We start from the raw sequence: 26132 nt of genomic DNA on the forward strand, positions 1-26132 counted from the left end.
GTGTGTGCGCCTGTGTGTGTATGTGTGTGTGCAGGCCTGTGTGTGTGTGTGTTTGTGTGCCTGTGTGTGTTTGTGTGCCTGTGTGTGTTTGTGTGCCTGTGTGTGTATGTATATATTTGTGTGTATGTGCTTGTGTGTATGTATGTGTGTGTGTGTGTGTGTGTGTGTGTGTGTGTGAGTTCGAGTGTGAGTTTATGTGTACTGGGTGCATACATGGTGCCTGAAGAGGCCAGAGGGTGTTGGATCTGTAAAACTGAAGTTACGTGGTTGTGAGCCACCCACTGTGGTTACTGGAACCCAAACCTGGATCCTCTGAGACGGCAGTAAGCACTCTCCACCACTGGGCTGTTCTTCAGCCCAACCCTTCACTTTTTGAAATAAAGAGATGGAGCGTTGAATGGATCACCTACGACTAAGCCTCTTTGGATACCATCCCATGGGACCTGGGTTCCCTTCTGACCAATCTAGGATAGTATATCCATCCCAAAGAACAAGAAACGGCGACAACACCTAAGAGTTCACCAGCCATTGCCTGAAGAATGAACCAAAATAATAACAGCATTTGCTGCAGCTGGTGATGAAGAAGTACACCTGTGCAAACACCTGTGTGAACACCTGTGGGCCTGGTGCTCGGCTGGCATGCAAGATTCCAGCACTTGGATGGTTAGAGGAAAACCATGGGTATAAGTTTTCTCCTTCTACTCTGTGGGTCTGAGGAATTAAACTCAGGTCAGGTGTGGTAGCAAGTGCCTTTACCTGTAGAGCCATCTCACTGGTCCTTTATTTTTGTGTGTCAGGGTCTCATATACCCTGTTAGCATTTCCTCTAGGCTCCACCCAACAGTTACCTAGCAACAGCCAGGTACGAGGCTAGCATATAAGAACTAATATATGCATGTATATTGTTCTCTACCTACTTCTTCCCTCCCTCCCTCTCTTTCTCAGTCCCTGTGTGTGTGTGTGTGTGTGTGTGTGTGTGTGTGTTTCTCTCTCTCCTCTTCCCCTCTTCCTCTCTCTTTCTGCCCTTCTCTGCCTTTACCCCCCTCCTCCAGTTCCCAAATAAACTCCCCTTTTTTATTAGGCCTGTCCTCATATGACTTGATTGTTCATGGGACACCTTGGTACACACTTGCCTCCGTCTCATAAAACACAACACCCTAGGCTGATTTCGTCCTAGTGACATGGAGGGGAAGGATTTTCTGTCCCCGATCCTCCTGCCTCTAAGGCCTGGGATTACAGGTGTTCACCACTACACCGGATTTACGCTGGCCTGGGAGCAGAACCTAGGCTTTCACACAGGATAAGCGAGCGTTCCATCAACTGATCCACCTCCCCAGCCCCAATTCGTGAGCCTTAAATCACATGCCATTCTTATGGAGTCCCCACCCCCCTGCCCCCTCTTTATCTAATACTCACATATTAATTACTTAGGAGCCATCCTGTTTGCCCCGATCGAGCAGTCTCGCTTTCAAACGCCCCATATTCTGCTGAATGACTTTCAAGGGCAAAATAATGACTGGGGTAGCTCCGTTGCTGTACATTGCTAAAATCACTCTAGTTTTAAATCATTTGGGTTTTTACATTTTTATTACTTTTACTTATGTGTGTATATGCATGGGCACATGCATGCAGATGCCCCTGAAGGGCAGAAGAGGGTATTGGACTCCTGGATCTGGAATTACAGGCACTTGTGAGCCACCCAAGGAAGGTGCTGGGAACTGAACTAGGGTCCTCTCCACGTGCAATACCAGCTCTTGATCACTAAGCCACCTCTCCAGCTCCTTCTCTTAGTTTTGGTCCTTAGGTCTGTTCTGTACATAAGTTATAAATTAAACTTTATTCTAGGTACAGGAAAACTTTGACTTCACACAGTCTGAGGCTTCAAGAGCCGACCTGGAATCTTGGGATACAATCTCCAGAGGATACAAGGGGGACTGTGGTATTAATCCTTTGGCCTAACAAAAACCGAGTTCCTTAAATCCAAACCTCTTCTGTTTGCATTTGTTTATTGAGACCATTTCTCTCTTTACATAGTCTAGGCTGGCCTTGAACTCTCTTGACCAATCCTTTTGCCTCTGCCCCCCCAGGGATCAGATTACAGGCATTCACATTAATGCCTGGCTAATCTGATTTATTTGCTAGTTCCAGTGTTGTTTGCCCATGCACTTTTTTTTTTTTTTTGACATAGTGTCTCAGTCTAGACTATGAACTACCTACATAGTCGATGGTAATTTTGAACTCTTGATCCTAATATGTCTGCCTCTACCTTCCAAATCCCCACAGAATAGGTGTATACCGGCGCATTCCTGCTCTGTAGCCCTAAAGCTGGTCACCACCTCTTGCTCCTCCTGCCTCAGCCTCCGCAGAGCTGGGATTAGAGGTATGCCTCACCACACCCAGTTCTCAAACCCCACCCTCCATTTTGGTTTTGGCTTCTTGTTTGCTTGACAGAGCCTCGCTGTGTAGTCTAGGCTGGCTGTAGCCTTCTGGCTATGGGCTTACACCACACCCCTTCAATACCTTCAATACCTTAAGATTCTCCCCTTTCTCCTTAATTTACAATTTCCTCCTGCTCTTTATAGTGTTCCCCTTTTCAGCAATTTTTTTTTTTTAAAGATTTATTTATTTATTATATATAAGTACACTGTAGCTGTCTTCAGATACACCAGAAGAGGGCATCAGATCTCTTTACAGATGGTTGTGAGCCACCATGTGGTTGCTGGGAATTGAACTCATGACCTCTGGAAGAGCAGTCGGGTGCTCTTAACCGCTGAGCCATCTCTCCAGCCCAGCAATTTTTTTTTATCCCTGGTTTCTACATATTTTGTTTGCTTTAAGACAATGCAGCATCTCCAAGTTCTTAATGAATACTTAAGTGTTGTACTGTCTTAGTTTCTTTAAGGTTACATCTATAAGTGTATTTTGTGTTGCCTGTGACCATGTGGGGATGTATGCAAGACCAGGGCATTTGCTTGTGCAGAGATCAGAGGACAATTTGCAGGAGTCAGTTCATTCTTTCCACCTAGTGGGTTTGGGGGAAACATCTTTACTATCCGAGCCATCATATCTGCACTGTTTGGTGTCACTTTTTTTGTTGCAGACAGGCTCTCTTGTGGCCTTGGGCGGTCTAGACCATGCTATGTAGTTGAGGCTGAACTTGAACTGCTGTTGCTCCTGTCTCTGCCTTCCAAGTGTAGACATCACGGATGGGCTCCTGCCGTGTTTGTTTTGGAGACAGGATCCTGCTCTGGAACCCTGAGCTGTTCTTGAACTCTTTATTCTCCTGGCCTCCCGTCCTGTATTTCCCTCATCCTGCCCACCACCACCCTTTCTTTGATTGATGTTTCCCACACCATTCCTCCCAACTTCTTCGTAAACTCTAAAGATCCTTCATCCACCTCTCACCCTTTTCCCGCCTTTTTCCCCCCACAAATGCTCCAAAGCTCGAGGCCCTCATTGTCCTCTACTCCCCTTCCCATCCTCCAATCAACCCACCAAGGCAGCCTTGTTACCATGACGACCGGGCTTTTGCAAAGCTGAAGTCAAGGACCTGGTTACCATGGTTTCCGCTTCTCCGCCTCCAGCCCCGCCCGCGCGCCGGATGAGATGTAGGGGGTGCGCTGCAGCGTTGGCGCCTGCGCAGTGCGACCGCGCCTGGAGCCGGCGCGGTCTAGGGGCGGGGCTTCAAGCGGAGAGGGAGGGAAAAGAAAAGAATCCGACTGGGAGTGGAGCTGGCTTCTACGGTGGCCGGAGAGGGACGCACCGGGCCGGAGGCTGCAGGATGGTAGGCTTTGAGGAGAGGGAGGGGACGGGGACCCGAGGGGCGTGGGCTGTACCTGCGAGGGTCCGGAGGGGGGCTGCCCTTTGTGGGAGTCGCCCTGTCTTCTCTGTGGTCCGCTAAGGATCCACTTCCCAGAGCTGCTAGGGAGAGCTGACCTCGGAAGCTGGAAATGGCACTAGGACAGGGGCGGGGAGGAGTCTTGGTTGGGAGAGAGGGGACTAGGGCTGAATGGTGGCGGGACTGTCCCGAGCCTGGAGAAGCGCTCGGGATTCTGGGTTCGGTCCTAGAGATCCTCCCAATCACCGCCGCAGGGAAGACACGAGGTTGGGGCTCCGGGGTCACTCGGGATGGTTGCAGGTTGCCGAATCCCCTTCCCATGAGGCCCACACTGGAGCAGGGCCCATGGAGAGCTCAGTGTGGGAGGGGACAGTTTCCGGGTCTCTGGAGTGAACCTCCTGTCTCGGTTCCTTGACAGAACTCGCTCGGAGTTCTAGCTCAAGTGGGCTCCAGGGTTTGCAGTCAGGGAAGAGTCCCTGACTTTGGCAATCCCAGCTCTCCACCCTCTCCGGTGCATTTTCTTTTCCGGAACCCAGGCCTTCCGTCTTCCTGCTATAGTTGTCACCTCCTTTTCTTAGCTGCACACGGCTCCCTCATCCCCACCAACAACACTCCCTAGTTTCTGGGGTGTTTGTTTCTTTTAACTTAACCTGCTAAACTGGAAGTGTGGCACACACACAGATATCCCAACCCCGGCCATGTTTTCAGAGCTGTTTGCAGGGAATTGAGTTCAGGATATGGAATCCGAACCTCTGCAACTGGGGAAAAAAAAAAAAAAAAAAAAAAAAAAAAAAAAAAAAAACTAGGTCCATGCGCGAAGCAATGAGGACTCTGCCTGCTATTTATTCCACAGACATTCCCTAGGAGAGCCCTCCTGGGTGACTGGGCCCTGTCTGAGGGACTGAGCAACCAGTCACCTGATGTCTGGGAAGAAAGGTCAGGCCTTATAGTGCACACCTGTAACCTGGCACTCAGGAGATAGAACCAGGGAGATCAGAAAACCAAGGGTAGCCTTGGCTATCTGGTAATTGAGGTCAGCCTGTGCTACGTGAAACATTGTCTCCAAACAGAAACAGAGAAAAGAGGGCCAGAGAGATGGCTAGGCTTGTACAAGTAGCTGATAACCTGAGGTCATTCTCAGAAACCCACTGGTGGGAGAAGTGAACTGACCTCCACATGTGGGTGGTGGAACCTGGGTGCCCCACATATATATGTAAAATAATATAAAATAACACTTTAAAAAACTGGGAAGAAAGCAAGCCAGTACTTGGAGCTAAATGTGTGGACGGCAAAGGAAAATGGAGGGCAAGATCTGAATATCCCTGTGCCTCGTGCAGTCCAATGTATGTACAGTTTACAGAGAAGAATGTCAACAAGCATGGGACTGGCACAAGAGGCCATATTGAGTCAGGAACATCTGAAGGCTTATTGCAGGATGGGGTAGCCACCCAACATCTGTGAGACATGGGGTCTAGAAGAACATACATAGAACTGCTGTCTGTTGACATCAGCTCATCAGGAGGCCAGGCATTTTCCCCATGGAAAACAAGGTTAGGAAACAGAAGTTCAGGGGAAAATAGCAGCACCTAGCATGTTGCAGGTCCTACTATGTGCCAGGCACCCTCATAAATGAACTCATTTAAGAATTCCTTAAGGGAAGAGGGGTGGAGAGAGAGATGGTTCAGCAATTAAGAACACTTACTGCTCTTCCAGAAGACCAAGGTTCAGTTTCCAGCACCCATGTCAGACAGCTCACAACTTTCTGTAACTCTGGACCCAGCAGATCTGACACCTCTGGTCTCTGTGTTCCTGCACTCATGTGCACTAACCCACTATGTAGACACATGCACACTCACACAGAGTTAGAAATAATAAAAATGGGCTGGAGAGATGGCTCAGTCCTTAAGAGTATGTGTTGCTCTCGCAAAGGACCCTCCCATCACCCACATGGCGGCTCACAACCGTCTATAACTCCGTTTCTGGGGAATTCGACAGGTACGCCTGTGGTGCACATACACATGTGCACATAAATATCATACACATACCACAAATCTTTAATAACAATAAATCCTAGAAGACCTCTATAAAAAAGTGTCATTCCCATCTTGTGGATAAACAAACTGAGGTTCAAAGACTGCTTGATACTAGTGAAGGGCAATCAGACAGCTCAGTGGGTAAAGGCGCCTTCTGCCAAGCCTGAGTGTCAGAGTTTGATCCCTGGAGCTCACACAGTAGATGCAGAGAACCAGCTCCCTAAAGCTGTCCTCTGACCTATACACACACACAAGTAAGTGTGATAAAAATGCTTTTACGTTTATTTTATCATGTGTGTGGGTTTGTGCTCGCACAGCATGAATGTGGAGAGAAGACAGCTTGTGGGAGTTGGTTCTCTCCTGTAATGTGGGTCACAGGTATTGAGCTCAGGCCACCGGGCTTGGAACCAAGCACCTTAACTGATTTAGCCATCTTGCTGGCCCAGTGTAAAGTAGTTTGCCTGAGGCTTTACTCAAGCTAGTAGAGCCAGTATTTGAACCCAAATCACAGGCATAAAATCTTTGACTTTCCCCCAGGTACAACACTCCTTGTGGGGATAGCACCCAGTGTTAACAGCTAGGACAGGAGTTTTGAAGAAGGTATCGATGTACAGCCTGGAGTCTGGGGCTGTGTTTGTGTAAGAAAACAGGCTCCACCCCCCTCCTCTGCCCCTCAGCGCCGGTCCTTCTTCCCTTGCAGATGCGATTCATGCTACTGTTCAGCCGGCAGGGAAAACTTCGTCTACAAAAATGGTACCTGGCCACCTCAGACAAGGAGAGGAAGAAAATGGTCCGAGAGCTCATGCAGGTCGTTCTGGCTCGAAAGCCCAAAATGTGCAGCTTCCTGGAATGGAGGGACCTCAAAGTTGTCTATAAGAGGTGATACTCCGTCCATTTCTTTTTAGACGCACACGAATTGCTCTGGAGGTCACTGTGAGTTAAAATGGCTGAAAAATAGCTCCGAAATCAGGGAGGGTGAGGGGCAGAGGCGTGGTTGGTCATGAGTACCCTCTTCCTTCACTTTCCTAGTTCATCTTGAAATCATTGTTCCAGCTGGGGTTGGACCTCTGTTCGTAGAGCGCTTGCCTCACATGAACAAGGCCCTGGGTTCGATCCCCAGCACAACACAAACCAGGTGTGAGGTTGAGTGACTGTAAGCCCAGCAGCACCAGGGAAATGGAAGGAGGCCCAGAAGCTTGAGGTCACCTCTGGATACATAGTGAATCTGAGGCCAGTTAGGGCTTAGTGACTCAAAAAAAAGAAAAGAAAAGAAAAAAGAAAAAAGGAAAGGAAAGAAGGAAGGAAGAAAAAGAAAGAAAGAAAGAAAGAAAGAAAGAAAGAAAGAAAGAAAGAAAGAAAGGGTTAAAAATCAAGAGGAAGAAGCAGATAGATCTCCGTGTTTTCCAGTCCAACTAGCCTGGTCTACAATGTAGCAAGTTCCAGGCCAACTAGGATTGTAAGGTGACACCATGTCTCAAAAATAAAAATGAAGAAATTACTGTTTCCTGCTTGGTTTTCTGACATGGCCTCTTGCATACACTGTTTGTTTTTTCTTTTTTTCGGAGCTGGGGACCGAACTCAGGGCCTTATGCATGCTAGGCAAGCGCTCTACCACTGAGCTAAATCCCCAACCCCATTGCGTACACTCTGAAGACTCACCTGCCCACAGTATATGACCTCCCAATCTCATCTGCCTTACTGAATACCACACCCACTTTCCCAAACACGCCCCTTCTGGTTCCTTGCGTTCTGAGCCTGTAAACTGGCTTGGATTAATACCGAGGCCAACCAATTGGGTCAGAGAGCGAAAAGGAGAGGGAATGCATCGTGTGTGTTTCTGAAGCACGTTCATGGAAAGGCTGTTAGTCTTTGTGCCCTCTGGGGCCACTGTACAGTTTCAGGACCTCCGGCCGGTGGGCAGGTTGAGCCTGGAGCTCCAGGGTCCTGAAGCCAGGACCTAACTGTGTCTCACCGGCTCCCTCCTCAGATATGCCAGTCTCTATTTCTGCTGCGCCATCGAAGGCCAAGACAATGAGCTGATCACCCTGGAGCTGATCCACCGATACGTAGAGCTCTTGGACAAGTACTTCGGCAGCGTGAGTCTCCCCAGGAGCCCCTGTCCCCATTGCCAAGTGATTCCACCCTCCTGCCCTGAAACTCTCAGTGGGAAGGTGGTGTCAGGGCACGAGGACTGTAATTAATCTTCCCTTTTAAGCTCTAAGCCTATTAGCTATGGCCCTTAATCAGCTTGGGGGTATGCCTCAGTCAGTAGCGCTCTGGCATGAGATGGAACAGGAGGGGGTAGAGGGAGAGTGGCATTGGGCAGAGGCAGAGACCAAGTGAGTGCATCCATATTTGTATTGAAAGGCCAGAGGACAAACTCGTGTGTTGGTCTTCAGGTGCCCTCTCCTCCTTGGTGGAGTTTTCTTCCTTCCTTCCTTCCTTCCTTCCTTCCTTCCTTCCTTCCTTCCCTCCTTCCTTCCTTTCTTTCTTTCTTTCCTTCCCTTCCCTTCCGTTTCCTCCCCCTCCCTCTTTCTCTCTCTTTCTTTCTTTCTTTCTTTCTTTCTTTCTTTCTTCCTTTCTTTCTTCTCTAGAGTCTCACTATAGGGTTGTAGAGACGGCACAGTGGTTAAGAACTCTGACTGCTCTTGCACCAGAGGACAAGGAGCACCCACAAGGCAGCTCACAATCACCTGTAACTCCAGTTCCAGGAGCTCCCACCCCTCGCACAGACATATATACCGACAAAACAGCAATGCACATAAAAAATAATAATAATAAATTGCTATTGAGGATCTCACTAGGTAGCTCTGGCTGGCCTAGAACTCGCTGTGTAGACCAGGCTGGGCTCCAGCTCCCAGTAGATCTGCCGGCCTCTGCCTTCTGAGTGATAGGCTTGAAGGCGTGTGTCAAAGGCTCGTTTTATTTATTTTCTATGTATATGTGCGTGTGTCTGTCTAGGTTGGTGCATGTGAATTCGGTGCCTGCAGAGGTTAAAAGAGGAGAGGGTGTAGGCTTGCCTGGGGCTGGAGTAACAGGTGGCTGTGAGCCTCCCTTCCTGGGTGTATGGACCTGGAGTCAGGTCCTCAAGGACAGTAGGTCCTCGTAATTCCCAAGCCATCCCTCCAACCCCCGCCTTGGTTTGGTGTTTGCTTGTTTGCTTTGTGAGATGTTTGTTTGTTTTACTGCATTGTTCATTAGTTGAGGCAGGGTCTGGCACTGCCCTGGAACTTCTTGATTCAGCCTGGGGAGCTTCACGTCTCCCCTCCCCCGCACTGGGGTTACAATAAGCAACAATGTATCTAGCTTTTTCTACATGGGTTCTGGGGACCCAGCTCCTCGGGCATGAGGCAAGCACGTGGTACATGCAGCGAAAACACTCGTGCATGTAAAAATAGATGAATGACTCTAAAGGAATTTTTTCAAGGTGGTAACCCAGAGCCCCAACTTCCCATAGATTCAGAATGAACTTCTCTGATGTGTGATTGACAGAGGCTGCAGACCTTAGGTACAGAGTAGGCCTGCCTTCACAATGTGCAACACCGTCAATGATGTCTAAGGCCGGATCGGGTTCTACTCACAACTGTTGGTACCGGGGATTGAACACAGGGCCATGCTCCTGTTGTCGTACTTCCCTCTGCCATAGACTACACCCCCAGTGTTCTTTTTGTCCATTTTGTTTTATTTGTTTGTTTTTTTCAAGACACGGATTTCTCTGTAGCCCTGGCTGCTCTGGATCTCACTCTGTAGACCAGGCTGGCCTTGAACTCACAGTGATCTGGCTGCCTCTGCCTCCCGAGTGCTGGGATTGAAAGTGTGCACCACCACCTCCCAGTTCCGTTTTTGTTTTTAAGATGGTGTGTTTAAGCAAGTGTCTTAGCCACTGCTCTACAGCTGTGAAAGGCACCGTGACCAAGGCGACTGTCGTAAGAGAAAGTGTTTAACTGGGGGCTTGTTTTATAGTGTCAGAGGGTTAGTCCATTGTCATCCTGGGGGGAACACAGTGGTATGTGGGCAGGAGCTAGAACAGAAGCTGAGAGCTACATCCTGATCCATAAATAGGTAGGGAGGGAGGGAGGGACAGAGAGAGAGAGAGAGAGGGAGACAAAGAGACTAACTGACTCTGGGTTTGGTATGAGCTTTTGAAACCTCAAAACCCACCCCTAGTGACACACCTCATCCAAAAAGGCCACACTTCCTAATCCTGCCAATCCTTTCAGACTGTCCACTCCCTGGTGACAAAGCATTGAAATAAATGAACTATGAGGGCCATTCTTTCTTATTTATTTATTTATTTATTTATTTATTAACAGCCTAAATCCTGCCCCAACCCAGAGTCCCTCCTCCCATCCCTCCTCCCCCCTCTCCTCTGAGAGGGTTGGGACCTCCTTGTTATCTCTCTATCCTGGCACTTCAAGTCTCTGCAGGATTAGGTGTATCCTCTCCCACTGAGGCCAGAGAAGACAGACCTACTGGGGAAGCAGATTCCACAGTCAGGCTACAGCTTTAGGGAGAGCCTCTGCTCCGGTTATTGGGGGACCCACATCTCGGAGACTGAGCTGCACGTCTGCACACACGGGCCTCGGTCCAGCCTGTGTGTGCTCTTTGGTTGGTGGCTCAGTATCCGAGGGCTCCCTTTCAGGGCCTTCAGTCCTTCCCCCAGCTCTTCCAGAAGAGTCCTGACCTCTGTCCATGTTTGGCTGTGGCCTCTGCATCTGTTTCAGTCAGCTGTTCTGAGGGCCATTCTTACTCACACCCGCCAAGCCAGCATTCAGCCAACCAGCTAAGGTGCATTCCCAGCCTGACTTAATCGACTGATTTTTGTGACACTTCAGGTTGTACCTAGGCCTCAGGCATTGTTACTTTGTGTCTGACCACTGAGCTGTCCCCCCCAGCCTTTTTTTTTTTTTTACTTTTTATTTTTATTTTTATTTTATTTTATTTTTATTTTATTTTTATTTATTTATCTCACTATATTGTCCAAGCTGACCTCAAAGTCATTCCATAGTTCAGTTCCGCATCGCATCTTCAAGAGCTGAGATGAGAAGCCTATACCACCCCACACGCCTTATGGGGTTCTCTGGTTTGCTCTTCATCAATCTGAGGAGTTGACGACGCATCATCTCCTTCTAAAGCGAGGGCCAGGGTGTTCTCTGCCCCAGAGTGCCTAGGTTAGAGGCTAACCCAGGGTGTGGCAGAAGCCATATTGGATATTTTAAGGCATTTTCAGAGGAAAGCAACAGCAACCACAGACTTCTAACTCCTGATCCAGAAGATGAGGCAGTGAAAGCAGGAGATGGCATGGTGACCTCTGCCTGTAATCCTAGCACTGAGCCTGAGGCAGGAGGATTGGGACCTCAAGGCCAGCCTGGGGGAAAGAGCCAAAGCACTGTAGGCTGAGGCCCAGGAGGGTCTGAGGCTCTCGGAAGGAACTCACTGTGGGGCGAAGGACCTGCTTCAGTTGGTAGTGTGCTTGCCTTGCATTCCCAGAGCCCTGAACCACATAATGGTGCCCCAGCATTTGAGAGGTGGAGGCAGGAGGATTGTTTGAGGACGGGTTCAGGGGCAATCTGGAGTACAGGAGACTGTCTAGGGGCGTGAAGCAGAACGAGGGAGGCTGGGTGTTCCTGGTACTCAGCTCCGCCCTCTCCCCCTTCTCCCAGGTATGCGAGTTGGACATCATCTTCAACTTTGAGAAAGCGTACTTCATCCTGGATGAGTTTCTGATGGGCGGGGACGTCCAGGACACGTCCAAGAAGAGTGTCCTCAAGGCCATCGAGCAGGCTGACCTGCTGCAGGAGGTACGAGCCAGGGACAGTGAGGAGGAGGAGGAGGACTACTGTGTCCGAGGGGATTCCCCGCCCCTCGCACATCCTGCCCGGCGACGACAAGTGGGCCCCCCTCCCTGTGGCGTCTGGCCCCCATCACGCCCTGCTGTCTAAGTTGTCCTGAGTCCTGAACCCATGGAGCAGGAAGGAGGTGGATGGGCCGGTTGCCCACCACAGTTGTCTCTTTCATTCCAAGCTCTGGCCCTTCCTAAGACCCAAGATGGCTGCCTTATTCTGGCCTAGTCTCTTTTGACTCAGTGATTTTCATGATGATAAGGGTTGTTTAGAGAATTGGAGACTGGTTCATAGTAGATAAGCCTTTTCTTCCTTGATTTACATCTATCTGCCTGCCTGCCTATCTGTCTGTCTCCCTGTCCTCTATGTATCTGTCTATGTATCTGTCTGTCTTCTATGTATCTATGTATCTATCTATGTATCTGTCTGTATGTATTTCTCCCTCCTTCTCTGTCTGTCACTGTCTTTCTCTCTCTGATGGAGGCTAGGGCCCTGGCCCCTGCTTTGCACTTCTGTTTGTAACATGAGGGGTCTGTGTATGTACATGTAGGGAAGAGGCCAGTGGCTGAAGCCGGGCATCTCCCTCAGTTACCCTACCTTATTTTTCCAGAGTCTCCCATTCAAGCTGGAGCTCATCCATTCAGCCAGGCTGATTGGCCATTGAGCTTCAGAGATCTACCTGTGTCAACTCCCTCCCCACAAAGCACTTGAACTAAAGACCCAAACCTCCACTCCAGGCTTCTCTGGGGTTGCTGGGGATTTGAACTCGGGTCTCCATGCTGCCATGACAGATCCGTGTCATATCATGACTGAGCAGCGGTCTCTCCAGCCCCGCCTAATCCTCCCCTTTAACAACACGTACGCACACACCCCCTTTGCTCAGGAACTAACATCTGTGGGGACGTGGGGCTGCCTGGAGGGTGTCTGTTAGTCCTCTCTGCTGCCTGGCGTCCCTACCCTCTCCTCATCCCTGCTCGTGCCCTCTGCTGTGCTACTGCTGAGCCATGGTGCAGGGAGATGAGTCACCAGGACTCTGCAGTGACGAGCAAGCCAGCAAGAGCTGGCTCTGAGGAGGGGAGAGGTGGGGTCCACGAGGGAGGGCAGCCTTGCAGGGGGAGAAACGGCAGAATGAAACTCGAGGTCACCCCACCCACGCAGCCTCACTTCATTCCCCTGTCACACACACATGCACACAGGCAGACGCGTGTGTGTCCCCTGGTTACTAGACACTAGTGACTCATCACTCTGAAGTCTACCTTTCCTCTCCTTAGGACTCTGGCACCAATGGCTTACTGCCTACCCTCTCTGAGAGGCACGGGCCAAGCATCCGCACTACCTACCCCTGGAAATCAGGGTTCCCCCTGCTCCTCCCGCCCCAGCTTCATGCCTCTCACCCATGGGTTCTGCTCAGGAGCTGCTCACCTCCTCCCCCAGTTCCTAGCTTTAGACTCTGGGTGATGATGAACTTGGCCTCTTCTACCCTCCTTGCCACTGTGGGTGCTGGGAATGGTGTCCTGAGGCCCGTACCCCCTGAGGACTTGCAAGTGCTCCAGCCTTGGGCTCATATCAGCTTCTCTCCCCCCACCCGTGTGTGTGTCTGCTCTTCCCCTGACTCCGATTCCGTCATCTCGCCCACCCTGTCTACCCTTCCTGGTGTCTGCGTCACCCCTGTCTGTCTCAGGAGGATGAGTCGCCGCGCAGTGTCCTGGAGGAGATGGGCCTGGCATAGCCCCGTCAGCCAGCGGGGGGCCCTGTGGAACCGGGGGAAGACAAGACAAGAGACAGCACTTGGGGCTGTTTCCTCTCACCTCTCCCCCAGACCCCTTCTCGTGGAGGGACCCGGCCGCTTTTCCTCGGCCACCTCACCTACTTAGAAGGAGCTGCGGCTCCAGCCCTTCATACAAACATTCCCTCCCTCCAGATCTTCCTCCCCCACCACCCTCCTCTCCCACTGAAGGCTTTAGGGGCTAGAAGGGAGGGGAATGTGACCGGATGGGGATGCCCAGTGGCTTTCATTCTCCTTCCTTTGAAGAAGCAATGGCAACCCCAGCCGTCCTTCGTCCTCCCCGTGTCCTGAATTGCTGTAAATATATAAATATGTCAGGTTAAAGGGAAAAGGTTTCCAGGGCCCTTTTCACCCCTCTGCCCCCAAACCTACCTCCATCCCTCCCCAGAACCAGTCAGGGCAGCCTCTCTGCCTCGGAGGGAGGGGCTTTCTTCTCCCGGCCCCACTTCCTCCTGGGCTCCAGTGTCTAGCCAGAGCCAGGGGAGGAGCCACAGTTAATGTTTTTCTAACCTTGCTACTTGGAGGGAAGGGAAGGTTGGGGAAGGACCTGCTTTCTGGGACACTGACCCTGTCCCCCTTCCTCCACTCCACATTATGGGTGTGGCAGGAGCCAAGCGGGTGGGGTGGGCCAAGTGGCTGCCTTTATTTCCTTTCTTCTGAAATAAAAGGAAAAAGTGTTTCTGGACTTGGCTTGCCTCTGGCTTTGTTCGAGAAGACGGACGTCCACCCTGAGGTCAAGGGCAGCTTCCTGCTAATGTCTTCCTGGGAGCTGGGTCATTGTTCTTGGGAAGAAAAACTAAAAATAGAAGATGCCCAGCTGAATGTCAGAGAGACGACAGGTTTCGTCGTTTTGTTTTTTGGAGGGTTTTGTTATTGTTTTGTTTTATGGGCTAGGATAATGTATGGCCTCGTGCAATGGAGGCAGAGACTACCAGCTGAGCTACAAGCCCTCAATTGTTTGGTCTTGCATTTTGAGACAGGGTTTTGCTGCATAGCTCAGAGTGACCTGAACTCAGGGTTGTTCCTGCTGTCCCTGGGATATCCTGGGTTCAGGATGCTGGGAGATAAGCATGTGCCAACCACATCCCAACCCAACAGTGCATTTCAAATTTCTTTACATTCTGAATCAGGGTCTCATGTGATCTAGGCTGACCTTCCCCTCGATATGGATGGGAGGATAAACTTGAATTGTCTGATCTTCCTGCCTCTACTTCCAGAGATGCTGAGATCACAGGCGTGCGACAGCACACCCTGATGAATGAAAGCCTTCCCAAGTGCGGGGCAAGTACTGGCCCAACTGAGCCACGGCCACAGTCCCAACAGATAAGATAATAAGTGTGTCCCATGCACTATGGAAAGGTTATTCTGGAAGGGGGAAAGCATGTACTACTTTTCCAGAACTGGAAGTTTAAATGAGTATCTTCTGCTCTGTCTAGTAGCCCTGCCCCAAAGAATTTTACACACCACTTGTAACTACACATAGCCCAGAAAGGACAAGTCCTGGCACCATGGGCTTTCTTCTGAGGAGTCCGTGTGGAAGGTAGCCATTCGCCTCACTTAGTTTTGTTTGGGGGAGGTAATTAAGAAGAGATGGATAAAAGCAGGATGTGTGGGGGCTAGCCCCTTCTCCCCAAGTTTCCAAGAATTCAGGGAATTTGAAGGGAAGGCTGGATGACTGGGGATAGGGGAGGTTCCCAGATTCCCAAGTAGAATTTGCATGGTGCCATTTTTCTTTTGAGTCGTAGAAGCTTGCTTATTCCAACCAGTTGGCTCTTTTCTTGTTTGTTTTGTTCCCCAACCCCAACTCCTACCAACTGAGCCACGTCCCCACTCCCAACAACTGGTTCTTGTTGGACTCCCTTCTTTCCTGGGTCAAAAACTGGGAACAAGGTGGAAGTGGAAAGGTAGGGGTTGTGGGGCTGGGGATTTAGCTCAGCGGTAGACCGCTTGCCTAGCAAGCGCAAGGCCCTGGGTTCGGTCCCCAGCTCCGAAAAAAAGAAAAAAAAAAAAAGTAGGGGTTGTTTTTTTTATGGTTTTTATTACATTTGTTTTGTGGGTGGGTAAGCGTACCTAGGTGGACATGTGGAAGTCAGGGAGAGAACTTGCAGTAGTCAGTAGGAAGGAACCCTGGTATTACACTCATGTCTTGCTTGGCAACGTGTACCTTTTACTAGAACATTCCCTTTCCAGGTTCACCTTCACTCCTTTCTCCCACTCAGTCTGGCTTTGGTCTGAGACTAGGGAGACTGGCGCTTCCCTCACCGCCCCTTGGAGAGGACCAGATAGGCCCAAGGGGACGGGTGAATAATGGAAAACAAAGTCCTAATAAAATAGTCACTTTTATTTCTTAGCAAAACTATTTCCTCCGTGAGGGGTATTTACAACAGAAGGGCAAGATGTGGGTAAGTTCACAGCAATTTGGAGAAGAAGGGAGGCTCCGGGGGGGGCCCCAAGGCTGGGAGACAGACACTTCACACGATTAAATAGAACAGCTTTTCCCCGTTTGGGACCGGGAAGTCGCTAGAGAAACTAGATGGGGACGAGGCCCCTGGAGGAAGTGGGGGTGTAAGGGGACTCGCACAAACCACACACCCGCCTGGGCTGGCCCCAGGATCAGACCCCAAAGAAGTCTGACAGGTCTGGTCCTGACAGAACCCGGGGCGGGGCCTTGTGGGGCGGGGCCGGGCGGCAGCCGAGGGGCGGAGCCGGGGCGCATGCAAACACCGAGAGGGAGGAGGAGCGACACGGAGGGGGGGCGTGGCGGCGCGCGCAGTTGGGAGCGGGCGCGCAGGGGCGGGTCACGGGCGGTGCAGCAGCACGTGCTCAATGTAATTCTCCAGCTCCTCCTGCTCCTGCAGCCGGCGCTCCTCCGCGTCCGCTTCTTCCTGCGCGCGCCTGGCCTGGGCCTCCAGATCGGGATGGTGGCGCGCAGGTGGCAACGCGTGATGGAAGTGACGGCGGCGGGAGGATGCGGGCGGCTGCAGTGTCCGCGGCCGAATGTAGTTTGGGAAGGGGTGATAGGGCCCCGGGGGAAACACCTCATCCTCCTCCCGATCCCAGGGTGGGAGTACTTCGTTCCAGTCCGGCAACTCATCCCGGGCCGGGGCCGGAGGTGGGGGCTGCGGGGAGCGGACATGGGTCGGGGCTGGGGCAGCCCTGGGGGGCGGCACCGGCTCGGGAGGGGCGTTCTTCTTCCGCTTCCGTTTCTCCTCCACCTCTTCGATGATGCTGACCACATCGTCTGCTGGCAGGTGGAGTTTGGTGGACAGTTCAATGAGACTATCGATCGTCTGCGGATCCATCTCCTCGTCGTCGTCATCCTCCTCCCCGCCCTCCTCTGTCCCCTCAGCATCCTTCCGCCGATGGCCTGGCGCCTCCTCCTGGGAGCGCTTGTCCTCGGCTCCGGCTTCCCCGTCCTCCTCCTCGGCGAACAGGAGCGCGTTCTGCCGCGCCCTCTCCGCCTCCTCTGCCTCCGCCTCCGCCTCCGCCGCCTCCTCATCCTCTTCCCCCACCTCGTCCTCCCCACCACCGCGTCTCTCCTGCTCCGCCTCCTCCTCCCTCTCGTTCTCCCGCTCTTGCTGCGTCTCCTGCAGCCCGCGACCCCCGAGATCGCGCTGCCGGGCGCCGCCCTGCAGCAAATACTGGAGCAGCAGGTCGGAGGCGAGATCGGCCAGCCGCTCTTCTTGCGCTGCGGCCTGCCGGGTGGCCTCCGCCTGCCTCCTCCCTGCCTCTACCTGAGCTAACCCTTGTTGAAGCAGGCGCTCTCCTGCCTCGGAGCCGCCCAGGAATGAGCCCTCGAGCCGACGCACCTTGGGGAAGGGGGCACTTAGACTTTGGTACGCCTTGGATAAGGGTGTCAAAGTCTCACCAAGATGTGTTTTAGGGGAGGACACTCCTTCCCCGAACTGATGGGTTTCGGGAAGGGGAGCGTTTTCGGACATTCGAGCCTGGAATTGAGAAGGGACCGAGGGCGGCAGAGGAGCACGCTCCGGGACGCGCGCCTGGAACTCTCCCCAGGAAGCGCGCCATACGCGCTCTGGCCCGGGGCTCTCCAGATTGACTCGGGTCAGCGTGTGCGTGCGGGTTTCAGTCTCTGCTGCCGCCGTCTCTTGCTGGCGCTTAGCATTGCTCGGACTGAAATCTCGAAGTTCTTGGAGCAAGGATGCTAGTGCCTCCAGCTCTTCTGAGCGGTCGTCTGCCTCGGGATCGTTGTCCTGAGTCTGAGGGCGAGGGGGCGCCACAGCGGACGCTTGGATTTCTGGTGCCGGGAGGCTATGGGTCTGACTGCGCACGGACTCGGTCAGCAGAGCTTCTGCTGCTTCCTCGGGTGTTCCCTGCTGGGAACCTGCCGGGACAGCCGGGGGCGAGGCCGGACGGTCCAGTGCCTGCAACAGTACCGCGGCCAGCGCCCGGGGATCCACGCCCTGGAAGAGCTCTCCCTGGTCCTGAGGCTCGGAATTCCGAGCCGCTCGGACCTCTGGGACGCTGTCATCCTTTGGCCGGGACACTGCGTCCTCAGCTACCTGCCCATTATGCTCAGAGCCGAGGGGAGGAGGATAAACATCGGAGCGCCCGGGGGGTGCTGCTCCCAACCCCTGGATGAGTAGAAGGAAGCAGAAGAGGACGGATGCTGGCAACGTGAAGGTTTTCATGACCAACGGGCTGCCAGAGACTGAAAAACAGAAGAAACCAGAGAAATAGAGGATTTCTATAAGAATTTCCCTCTTTCTATTTCTGCATTCCCTCCCCCCACCTTTAAGCAGGAAATCCGGGGTTTCCCTCATTTCTCTAACCTTACCCGAAGAGAAACGTTTAGCAGAGAACAAGAAAGATGTGGCAATCTCTGGGGTCGTGCAAATGGTCAGAGAACGCTCGCAATCCTCGTTCTGGGTACCCAGTGCCTCCTGTCGCCCCCTTCCCAAAGTCATCTCTCAGCCAGCGCCCGTGTACTAAGCAGCAATGATAAGTGGGAGGGGGATCTGTTCCCTCCCCACAGGACTCCCCGGATGGTGCGTGGGCGACTTCATCAGCGACAGAAAAGCAGAGACTCCCCGTTTACCAAAGACCCTTCCCGGGGGCACACCGCTATGCTCTCAATACCCCATAAGGAAAGAAAATCCTCCTTTCACGCCCACGAGTGAAGAGGGTTGGAGGGATGGACAGCGGAGTATTTACCAGCCGGTGTCACGACGGCGGGAGGTGGAGAGGAGGGTCGGGGCAGGGGGGAAATCCGGACCGGTCTGCCCTGGCTCCGTTCCGTGGCTGGAGTATGAACGATGGTCGAGGGCTGGCGTCCTAGGAGCTGGGCTCAGCTGGGTCAGCAACAGCGCTCTCGCTCCGGCTTCAGCACGCTGGACAGCGCCCGCGCCACCGCTGCCTTATAAAGGGGAGCGCACGGGGTCACGTGGTCTCGCCCCGCCCCATTGACGTCAATGTTCATTCATGGGGAAGCGGGCGGGTGCCTGGTGGACTGTGGAAGTCCAATGATTGGAGGATAAGCGTCGCTCCCGGCCTGCACCTGCGCAGTAGGGCCCTCGGCTAGAGGGGCGTGAGCTAGCGGAGCTCCGGGAAATGAATGAATGAATGAATGAATGAAATGTCTAGGCGGGCGGGGCAGGGGGCTATGAATGAATGAAGGAGGGACGAGGAGAAAAGGATGAATGAATGAATGGAAAAATGAATGGAAGGGTGGGTACAGAGGAGCCAGAAGGCGGGAGGGTGGGTTACAAAGCTCTTGAGGCGCGGAGCCCGCGTTGCTGAGCAGAATAGGAAGAGGGCACCGCCAGCATCTAATTGGGCGCCAGTAAAAGATCAGTACTGGATGGGGGGACGGTAAGGGATTGAAAGCCGGGGAAGGGGCCTGCCTCCCTACTCCGCCACAGTATGGTCTATAGGGAGCACGCCCAAGGACGACTTGAACCTGAGAGGAGGAGGGGGTGGATCTGCGGTGTGGGATGCCCGCCCAGGGTCAGCGCAGATGGGTGGATCTTGCGGTTTGGGTAATCACCTTGGAAAGGGTCCTAGTCGGAAGAGAAAAGGGAAAGATTGACGATACGTGTGCCTCTGGGTCGTGTCTGTTCAAACCAGTTCTGAAGGGGGTGGGGAAAAAAGGTGTGTCTGCCCTTCTGGCCAGCGGACTTTGCTGTGGTTGTTAAGGGGTCCCTGATGGCCCCCTTTTAATCCAACTCTCCCACACCGTTAAGCTTATTTCCCTCTCTCCCACAGCCCCCACCCAAGGACATTTGGAGGGCGAGAGCAGACCAGGTGGGGAGGGGGTTGAGCAGGTGGAGAGGGTGACTCAACTCCATTTCTCTCTACCGCTTAAAGGGGAGGTCTGAACGCGACTGGAGGGGGGTGCACTGCAACGTCAGAGATGGACCCTCTCAGCCACCAGACCCTTCGACCGTATCTCCTTCCCAGAGGGGTTGAGGCTGGGGGCTTGGACAGCTAGAGGTTCCGGGAGTGGGGGGCGATGACGCAGAGATTGCGCAGAAAATCTATCAGCCAGCCGGGTCCGGTGAAGGGAGGCCAGACGTGGGCGGGGGTGGGATGGGAGGACGGAAATGGGGAGGGGGTAGAGGAGAGGGAAAGGTGGCCCCGGGAGCTGCTACTGCAGGAATGAAGGGGAGGGAGGAAGGCTGGAGGGGGCTGCGGTGCAGGCGGAGAGCAGTGCGGGGGCGTGGGCAGGGAAAGGGGGGGTGACAATGACACACACCAGACACACAAGAACTGCGGACACAGGGGTGCTTATAAGCACACGCAAAGCCCCCCAACCCGGACACTTTGGAAACCAGAATGGGGAGGGCATCTGGAGGGTCTCAGAGCCTCTTTCAGAGTCAGCCCTCTCATACCATCCCGTTACTGACCCTCATTTTAAGCCCCTAGCTCGTGCACGCGCGGGAGTGCACGCGCACAGGCACACACAAACACATACACACACACACACACACACACACACACACACACACACACACACTCACGCGCTTTCTCTCTAGAACCAGCAGTGGCTTCTCCCTTCCATCAGTGGCTTGACTTTCCCAGAAGAAACCCCATCAGCTCTGCGGAGAAAAGGTGGGGTGAGAGGAAAGAGAAGAGATGGGGGCAGGGGGAGGGAAGGAAAAGAACATGAAGCAGGTTGAAGGAGAGAGAGAGAAAAAATAAACTTGAGAACCAAGATGACAGTAGATATTCCAAAGAAAGGAGGGAGGGGGGCCTAAAGACACACCCCATCACCACCAACACCACTACAGCAGTATCTGACACCCCCCCACACACACACACACAAACGCACACACACACAACTATCCAGCGCCTGTGACTAGAACTCCTCCTTCTCTTTTCTCTCCCCATCTCCCTTCATCTTCTCAGCCTAGTTCCCTAGAGCAGAGAGCTGAGAAGGGGGGTCACGTCATCCTCCTGGAAGGTGAATCAGAAAGCTGATGGTTCGGAGAGGGGGAGGGGAAGCTTTGGAGAGAGAAGGGAGGGGGCGAGAGCTCCACAAAGGGGCTCCCTGGTGGGCTTGGGGATCTAAGTTTGAGGTCCAGGGAAAGGAGACAGACACCTAAAGAAACCAAATACCTGTGTGCTTGCGTGCATATGCAAGCACCCTCGGGGTTGCATGTGTGTTTCTCTGGACAGAGATTAAAAAGACCCAAAGCGGAGAAGAAAAGGAGAAAGAACAGGGAGAAGCAAGCGAATCAGGTCGAGACTTGGATGGGTATGGTTCCAGTTTAAATGGGGGAGGGGGCTTCTTTTGCCACTTGTGTGACTCTTGGCACATCAGTGAAATTCTAATCTCTTGGGATTGTAGGCATGCCTGTGCTATGTGGGATCTTTGTATGCCTGACTCTCTCTGTATGTGGTGTGTGTGTGTGTGTGTGTGTGTGTGTGTGTGTGTGTGTGTGTGTGTGTGTGTGTGTGTATGCATTCCTGGGGCTCCTTTACTGCCTATTGCCTATTGGCCTGTGTCCATGCCTCTGTGAACTTCTTTGTATTTAAATATTTCTTTTCCCTCCTATTATTCTCTCTGAATCTTGGAGCCCTACATCTCATAGTTGAAGTCACTTGTCTGCAGCCCCCACATCCCTTATCCTTGGTTCTTGGGAGCATTCCCTATTTCTCTATCACCAATCCCAACTCCCCATTCTCACTTTTTTTTTTGGGAAAGCCAAGGAACTGCTCAAAAACTTTTATCTCAGGATTCTTGGTCATCACAGGGTGGAGGTGGGCAGGGTAGAGGGCTACCAGATACTGAAGACAACATGTTTGATGATTTCGCTACATAGCTCTGGACCCCTCTTGCTCTTGCCCCACCCCGTCCCTAGTTCAGTTCATTCCCATATCACCCACTCCTCTCCCAGGATGACCCATGCCCTTCATAGCTTCTCCCTTTGCCGTTATTTTGGTTTGTTGTTTTTGAGAAGTAGCCCAGACTGGCCTCCAACTCTACAACTGGCTGAAGATGACCTTGAATATCTGACTAGTGCTTCGATTACAGATGCGTTCCACGGTGCCCAGTTCATGCAGAGTTGGGGATTGAACCCAGGGCTAGTGTATGCTAGGCAAGCACTCTACCAGCTGAGCTAGGTGCTACCCCTCCAGTCCCATCAGTCACCTCTTAGGGCTCTGCTGCTTCTACACAGGGAAAGATCAAGACAAGGGCCAGTGCCTGAGGTTGGGGGAGAGGAGGAGGATGGCAAGAAAAAAAGATGACATGAGGAGGCACTAGAGTGGAGGAAGAGCTAAAAGGTGAGGCCCTGGAGGGGACACCCTATGTCGGCTCTGACTTGTGTATATGGCCCTGTCTACCTTGGTCCGGGTATCTGAAACTCTCCTGCATTCCAGGAGTAGATGGAGAGTGAAGTTCGGCAGAACAATGATTGCGGAGTTCAAGGCTTGGAAAACCAGGGATGAGGGCTATGGAAGGGCTTTAGGAGGTCTGGGAGAGAGAGCGAGCAGGGGCTTCGTCACACCACCCGAAACCCCTGCAGCTCACCCAACCCCCCTTTCTCTGCTCCCCCTCCCCCAACCGGTGACTCACCTCTGCAGCCATTTATTCCGTCAGCCATGGGGAGGGGTGCAAAGACGCAATGAGAGGGGATTGTATAAGGAGACTGGGGTCCCTACTGTGAACTAAAAACAAAACCAAAAAGCTGTTAAAGACACTGGGAAGTGGTCGGACTTACGCTCCATTCTTGTTACCCCCAAGCCAACCCAAAGATGGAGAAGTCTGGAAAGGAACTTGGACAGAGGGTCAGGAAGGGGGCCAGCAGAAGGTTCTGAATGGTACGTGGTGGGTAGGAGGGATTCTCATTCTGATTTTCAGTCCCAAGGTCCCATTCCATTAGACGCCCCCCCTCACACAGGCACCCCAGAGTGGGGGAGGGGAGACCCAGCAAGCCGGGGGAGGCCATTGCCGCATAGATGAGTCACCAAGCCAAGAGAAAAAGAGACAGAGACGGGAGAGACACCGAGAGACAGCTAATTGAGAGACTTAGAAAGAGAAACATACCACATACATTCGTGTGTGCACACACACACAAACACACACATTTACACTCACACACACCATGACTGTGATATCCACAACTAACAAGAGAAATTGTAGGCTTCCATAATCTTGCTCCAACCCCCTCCAAAATCCACCTGTCACACGACACGACCCGCTCTTACCGAGTTGCACTCCGATTCTGAGACACACCTACTTAACAAACACAATGTCACACTTAGCACAGTCACCCAGACTTAATGCTGAAGATGTGCCCGGAGTGACAGCAATCTGTGCTGACAGCCCCAATTCCTTTTATCAGGGTGGTGGGAGAGAGGGTTGAAAAAAAAAAAAAAACCCTCATAAAACGTGACTTCAAAAATCAACACGCAGTTTCGGAGACTCACAGCCTGCACTGTGTACACGCGACAATACACATAAGTCGCCTGCCTCCCCATCCACACGAACCCAGTAACATTAAGCACCCTCATAAAAAGAAAATACACTTGGAGTACCTGTTTCAGGGGAATACGTCGGGTTTGTTGGCCCTGAATACATCCCACCCAGACACCCCTTGGCTCGCACACATATGTACAGAAACACAGACACACAAAGACACCCATGGGCGCACTCACACGGACGAGAACCACCTTGCGCTGCCTCGCCCGCGTCCGCGCTTGTTCTGGCGCCCCCGTGTGGTAGGATTGAGGATCGCAGTCTCCGCCGCTCAGGAGCGGGGCGGGGGATGAGGTGGGGGGGGCCGGCACCCAGGTTCTTTCCACCTCCTCTTCTTCTCTGTCACGCTCTGCCCACCCAGAAATGAGGAAAGTCAGAGCGCCGGAAAAGCACGGTCCAAAGAGGTGGGAGTTAGACTCCTGGATTCTGGGGTTAAGAGAGGCAATGACAGAGTGAATTTAGGAGACGAATCCACAAAATTTAGGTAGCAATTCATTCCTAAATCTAGGAGAAACAGAGGCCCCAGGCTAGCCCAGACACAACCTAGGTTCTTTCTTCTGTCTGGAGGAGGTGGAGGAGTGCAACGGACAGCAATCCTCCCTCCCTGCTACCCTCCCCCTTCCCACACACACATACTGCCCCCTGCCCCAGGATGTCATTAGCCCAATTGCTACCAAGCTTAGAGAGCCTCTTGAATACAGATCGCTGGAGAGCAGTGCCCTGGGGCAGGGTGGGGAGGGGGATGTCATCCTTACCCATGGACAAGAAGTGAAACACAGAGAGAGAGAGAGAGAGAGAGAGAGAGAGAGAGAGAGAAAGATCCTTTGTTGTTATATGGCCATAGAGGAAATGCCCAGAAAGATGGCATGGCCAGGCTGAGGCAGAACAGAACAGCTTCAGTGGCTGAACTAGGAAGAATCAGCCAGCAATGGCTGCCCTCTTTCGCGTGCATTGAAACCTCCTGGAGCCCTCCACTGCCCACACCTTGGATTCCATCTCCAGAAAATTCTGTACTGGAGGTAACATTTCCCTAGCAACTGTTCCCTTGTCCAACAATAAGTTCACGCCGACAGCATCACCCAGAGAGGGGTTCTGCGCATGCTCAGGGCTCTCTCAGGTTATAGACTCTAATGAGGCTCCTGGCAACTGAGTGACTTAGAAACCACTTGGATCCTTCTGAGTTTGTTCTCTCCCTCTAGCTAGCGTAGAGAGCCAGCAAAGGAGACCACACTCTAAAAGTACAACAGTCACTTTCCATATTTAAGCAGAAAGAGTCCAGGCTGAGGCTAGGGTGTAGCTTAGTTGGTAGAGAGCTTCTTGCCTTGAATGCACGAAGCCCTGACTTCCATCCCTGGAACCCAGGCATAAATTTGACCTCACCAGGCATGTCCATAATCCCAGCACTTAGAAGTAGAAGTAAGAGGATCAGGAGTTTGAAGCCGTCCTCAGCTTCATGCCAAATTCAGACCAACCTGGGATTCGCGAGATACTGTCTGAGAAGAAAAGGCCAGGCAGTGTGGCTCTCGCCTTTCATCCCAGCACTCAGCAGGCGGGTCTCCAAGTTCGAGGCCAGCCTGGTCTACAGAGCAAGCTCCAAGACAGCCAGGGCCACACAGAGAAATTCTTGGAAAATAAAACGAAAGGCTCCAGGGGCTGGAGAGATAGCTTAGCAGTTAAGAGTTGATTCCCATCACCCACATGGTGTAGACTCACAACCATCTGTAACTGCGGTTTCAAAGGACCTAGCGCCCTCTTCTGACCTCCACAGGAACTGCATGCACATGGCGCACAGACAGACATGCAGACAAAATACCCATACACATAAAATAAAAAAGAATTAAAACTAAACTTTTAAAAGAGGTGGCGTAGGAGAGGTAGCTCAGCAGTTAAAAGCGCTTGTTCTTGCACAGACCCTAAGTTCAGTTCCCAGTACCTACATGGTGGCTCACAGCCATCGGTCCATCTGTAACTGTAATTTCAGAGAATCCAATTACCTTCTTCTGATCTCTTCTGGCACCGGGCACAAATATGCTCTATACAGGCAAAACAGCCATACACACGAAATAAAATAAACCTTCAAAAGATTTATTATTGGATTAAAATTAGAGGTTTGGGCCTACAAGATAGCTAATGGACAAAGGCCCTTGTGACCAGCTGACAACCTGGGACTGAGCCCCTGGACGGGAACGTGTACAATCTAAACATCATACATGTACATGGCCATACACATGCTCTCACAATACACAAATTAATTGTAAAAAAGAAAAAAGGGAGGATTTTCCGGTTTTGTTTGTTTTTAAAGAATCATCCTGTTTCCAAGGGGGTGGAGTTTGGGAATGGCAGAGGCGGGGCTGACTCGGCTGGAGAGCAGGGGCTCTAAAGAGCTTCTCGATCCTTTCTGGAGGAGAGGACTTAAATGTCCATCTTTCCAGCAAGTACTGTGTGTGCAGTGGAACCCTTGACCAACTCAATCCTCCCCAGCTGGTCTGACAAGCCAGCCAGCTGTGAGAGTAGCTGGAATGTCGAGTAAAGCGGGAGCAGTCTAGACAAGTGGCTAGCCCGTACCGGTGCCACGGCTGCTGGCTCTGCATTTGCGCACAGGAGGTGCTAAGGGTAGGCCTTCTCCACCTGGTGGAATTGGGGGAGTGGCGAAGGCACCGCATGCGCTGTCTGCCTGCAGTTCCAGACCT

General features: G+C 52.3%; 2 protein-coding genes and 1 long non-coding RNA gene across 6 annotated transcripts; 1 reads left to right on the top strand and 2 right to left on the bottom strand.

Annotated features, from left to right (window-relative positions):
* The first annotated feature begins 3668 nt into the window (after nt 1–3668).
* Ap1s1 (adaptor related protein complex 1 subunit sigma 1) lies at nt 3669–14188 on the top strand. Of its 2 annotated transcripts, XM_032886819.1 has the most exons (5): nt 3669–3783; nt 6571–6749; nt 7858–7966; nt 11534–11671; nt 13395–14188. In XM_032886819.1, the coding sequence occupies exons 1-5, from the start codon at nt 3781–3783 to the stop codon at nt 13440–13442; spliced, it is 477 nt and encodes a 158-aa protein (XP_032742710.1). In that variant the 5' UTR covers nt 3669–3780; the 3' UTR covers nt 13443–14188. The 2 variants fall into 2 exon arrangements, with proteins under 2 accessions (XP_032742710.1, XP_032742709.1); XM_032886818.1 differs by lacking the exon at nt 13395–14188 and having other exon boundaries at nt 11534–11930.
* A 1631-nt stretch (nt 14189–15819) lies between these two features.
* Nucleotides 15820–19077, bottom strand: Vgf (VGF nerve growth factor inducible). Of its 2 annotated transcripts, none has more exons than XM_032886933.1 (2): nt 18675–19077; nt 15820–18171 (listed from the first exon to the last, which is right to left on the bottom strand). In XM_032886933.1, the coding sequence occupies exon 2, from the start codon at nt 18149–18151 to the stop codon at nt 16298–16300; it is 1854 nt and encodes a 617-aa protein (XP_032742824.1). In that variant the 5' UTR covers nt 18152–18171; nt 18675–19077; the 3' UTR covers nt 15820–16297. The 2 variants fall into 2 exon arrangements, with proteins under 2 accessions (XP_032742824.1, XP_032742823.1); XM_032886932.1 differs by lacking the exon at nt 18675–19077 and adding an exon at nt 18298–18659.
* A 3202-nt stretch (nt 19078–22279) lies between these two features.
* LOC116885953 lies at nt 22280–23672 on the bottom strand. Of its 2 annotated transcripts, none has more exons than XR_004386051.1 (3): nt 23622–23672; nt 22540–22631; nt 22280–22437 (listed from the first exon to the last, which is right to left on the bottom strand). It is a non-coding gene; the product is annotated as an uncharacterized LOC116885953 (long non-coding RNA). The 2 variants fall into 2 exon arrangements; XR_004386052.1 differs by lacking the exon at nt 23622–23672 and adding an exon at nt 23502–23588.
* Nucleotides 23673–26132: the final 2460 nt, after the last annotated feature.

Source organism: Rattus rattus, chromosome 16 (genome assembly GCF_011064425.1).
Source record: "Rattus rattus isolate New Zealand chromosome 16, Rrattus_CSIRO_v1, whole genome shotgun sequence".
Classification (NCBI taxonomy): domain Eukaryota; kingdom Metazoa; phylum Chordata; class Mammalia; order Rodentia; family Muridae; genus Rattus; species Rattus rattus.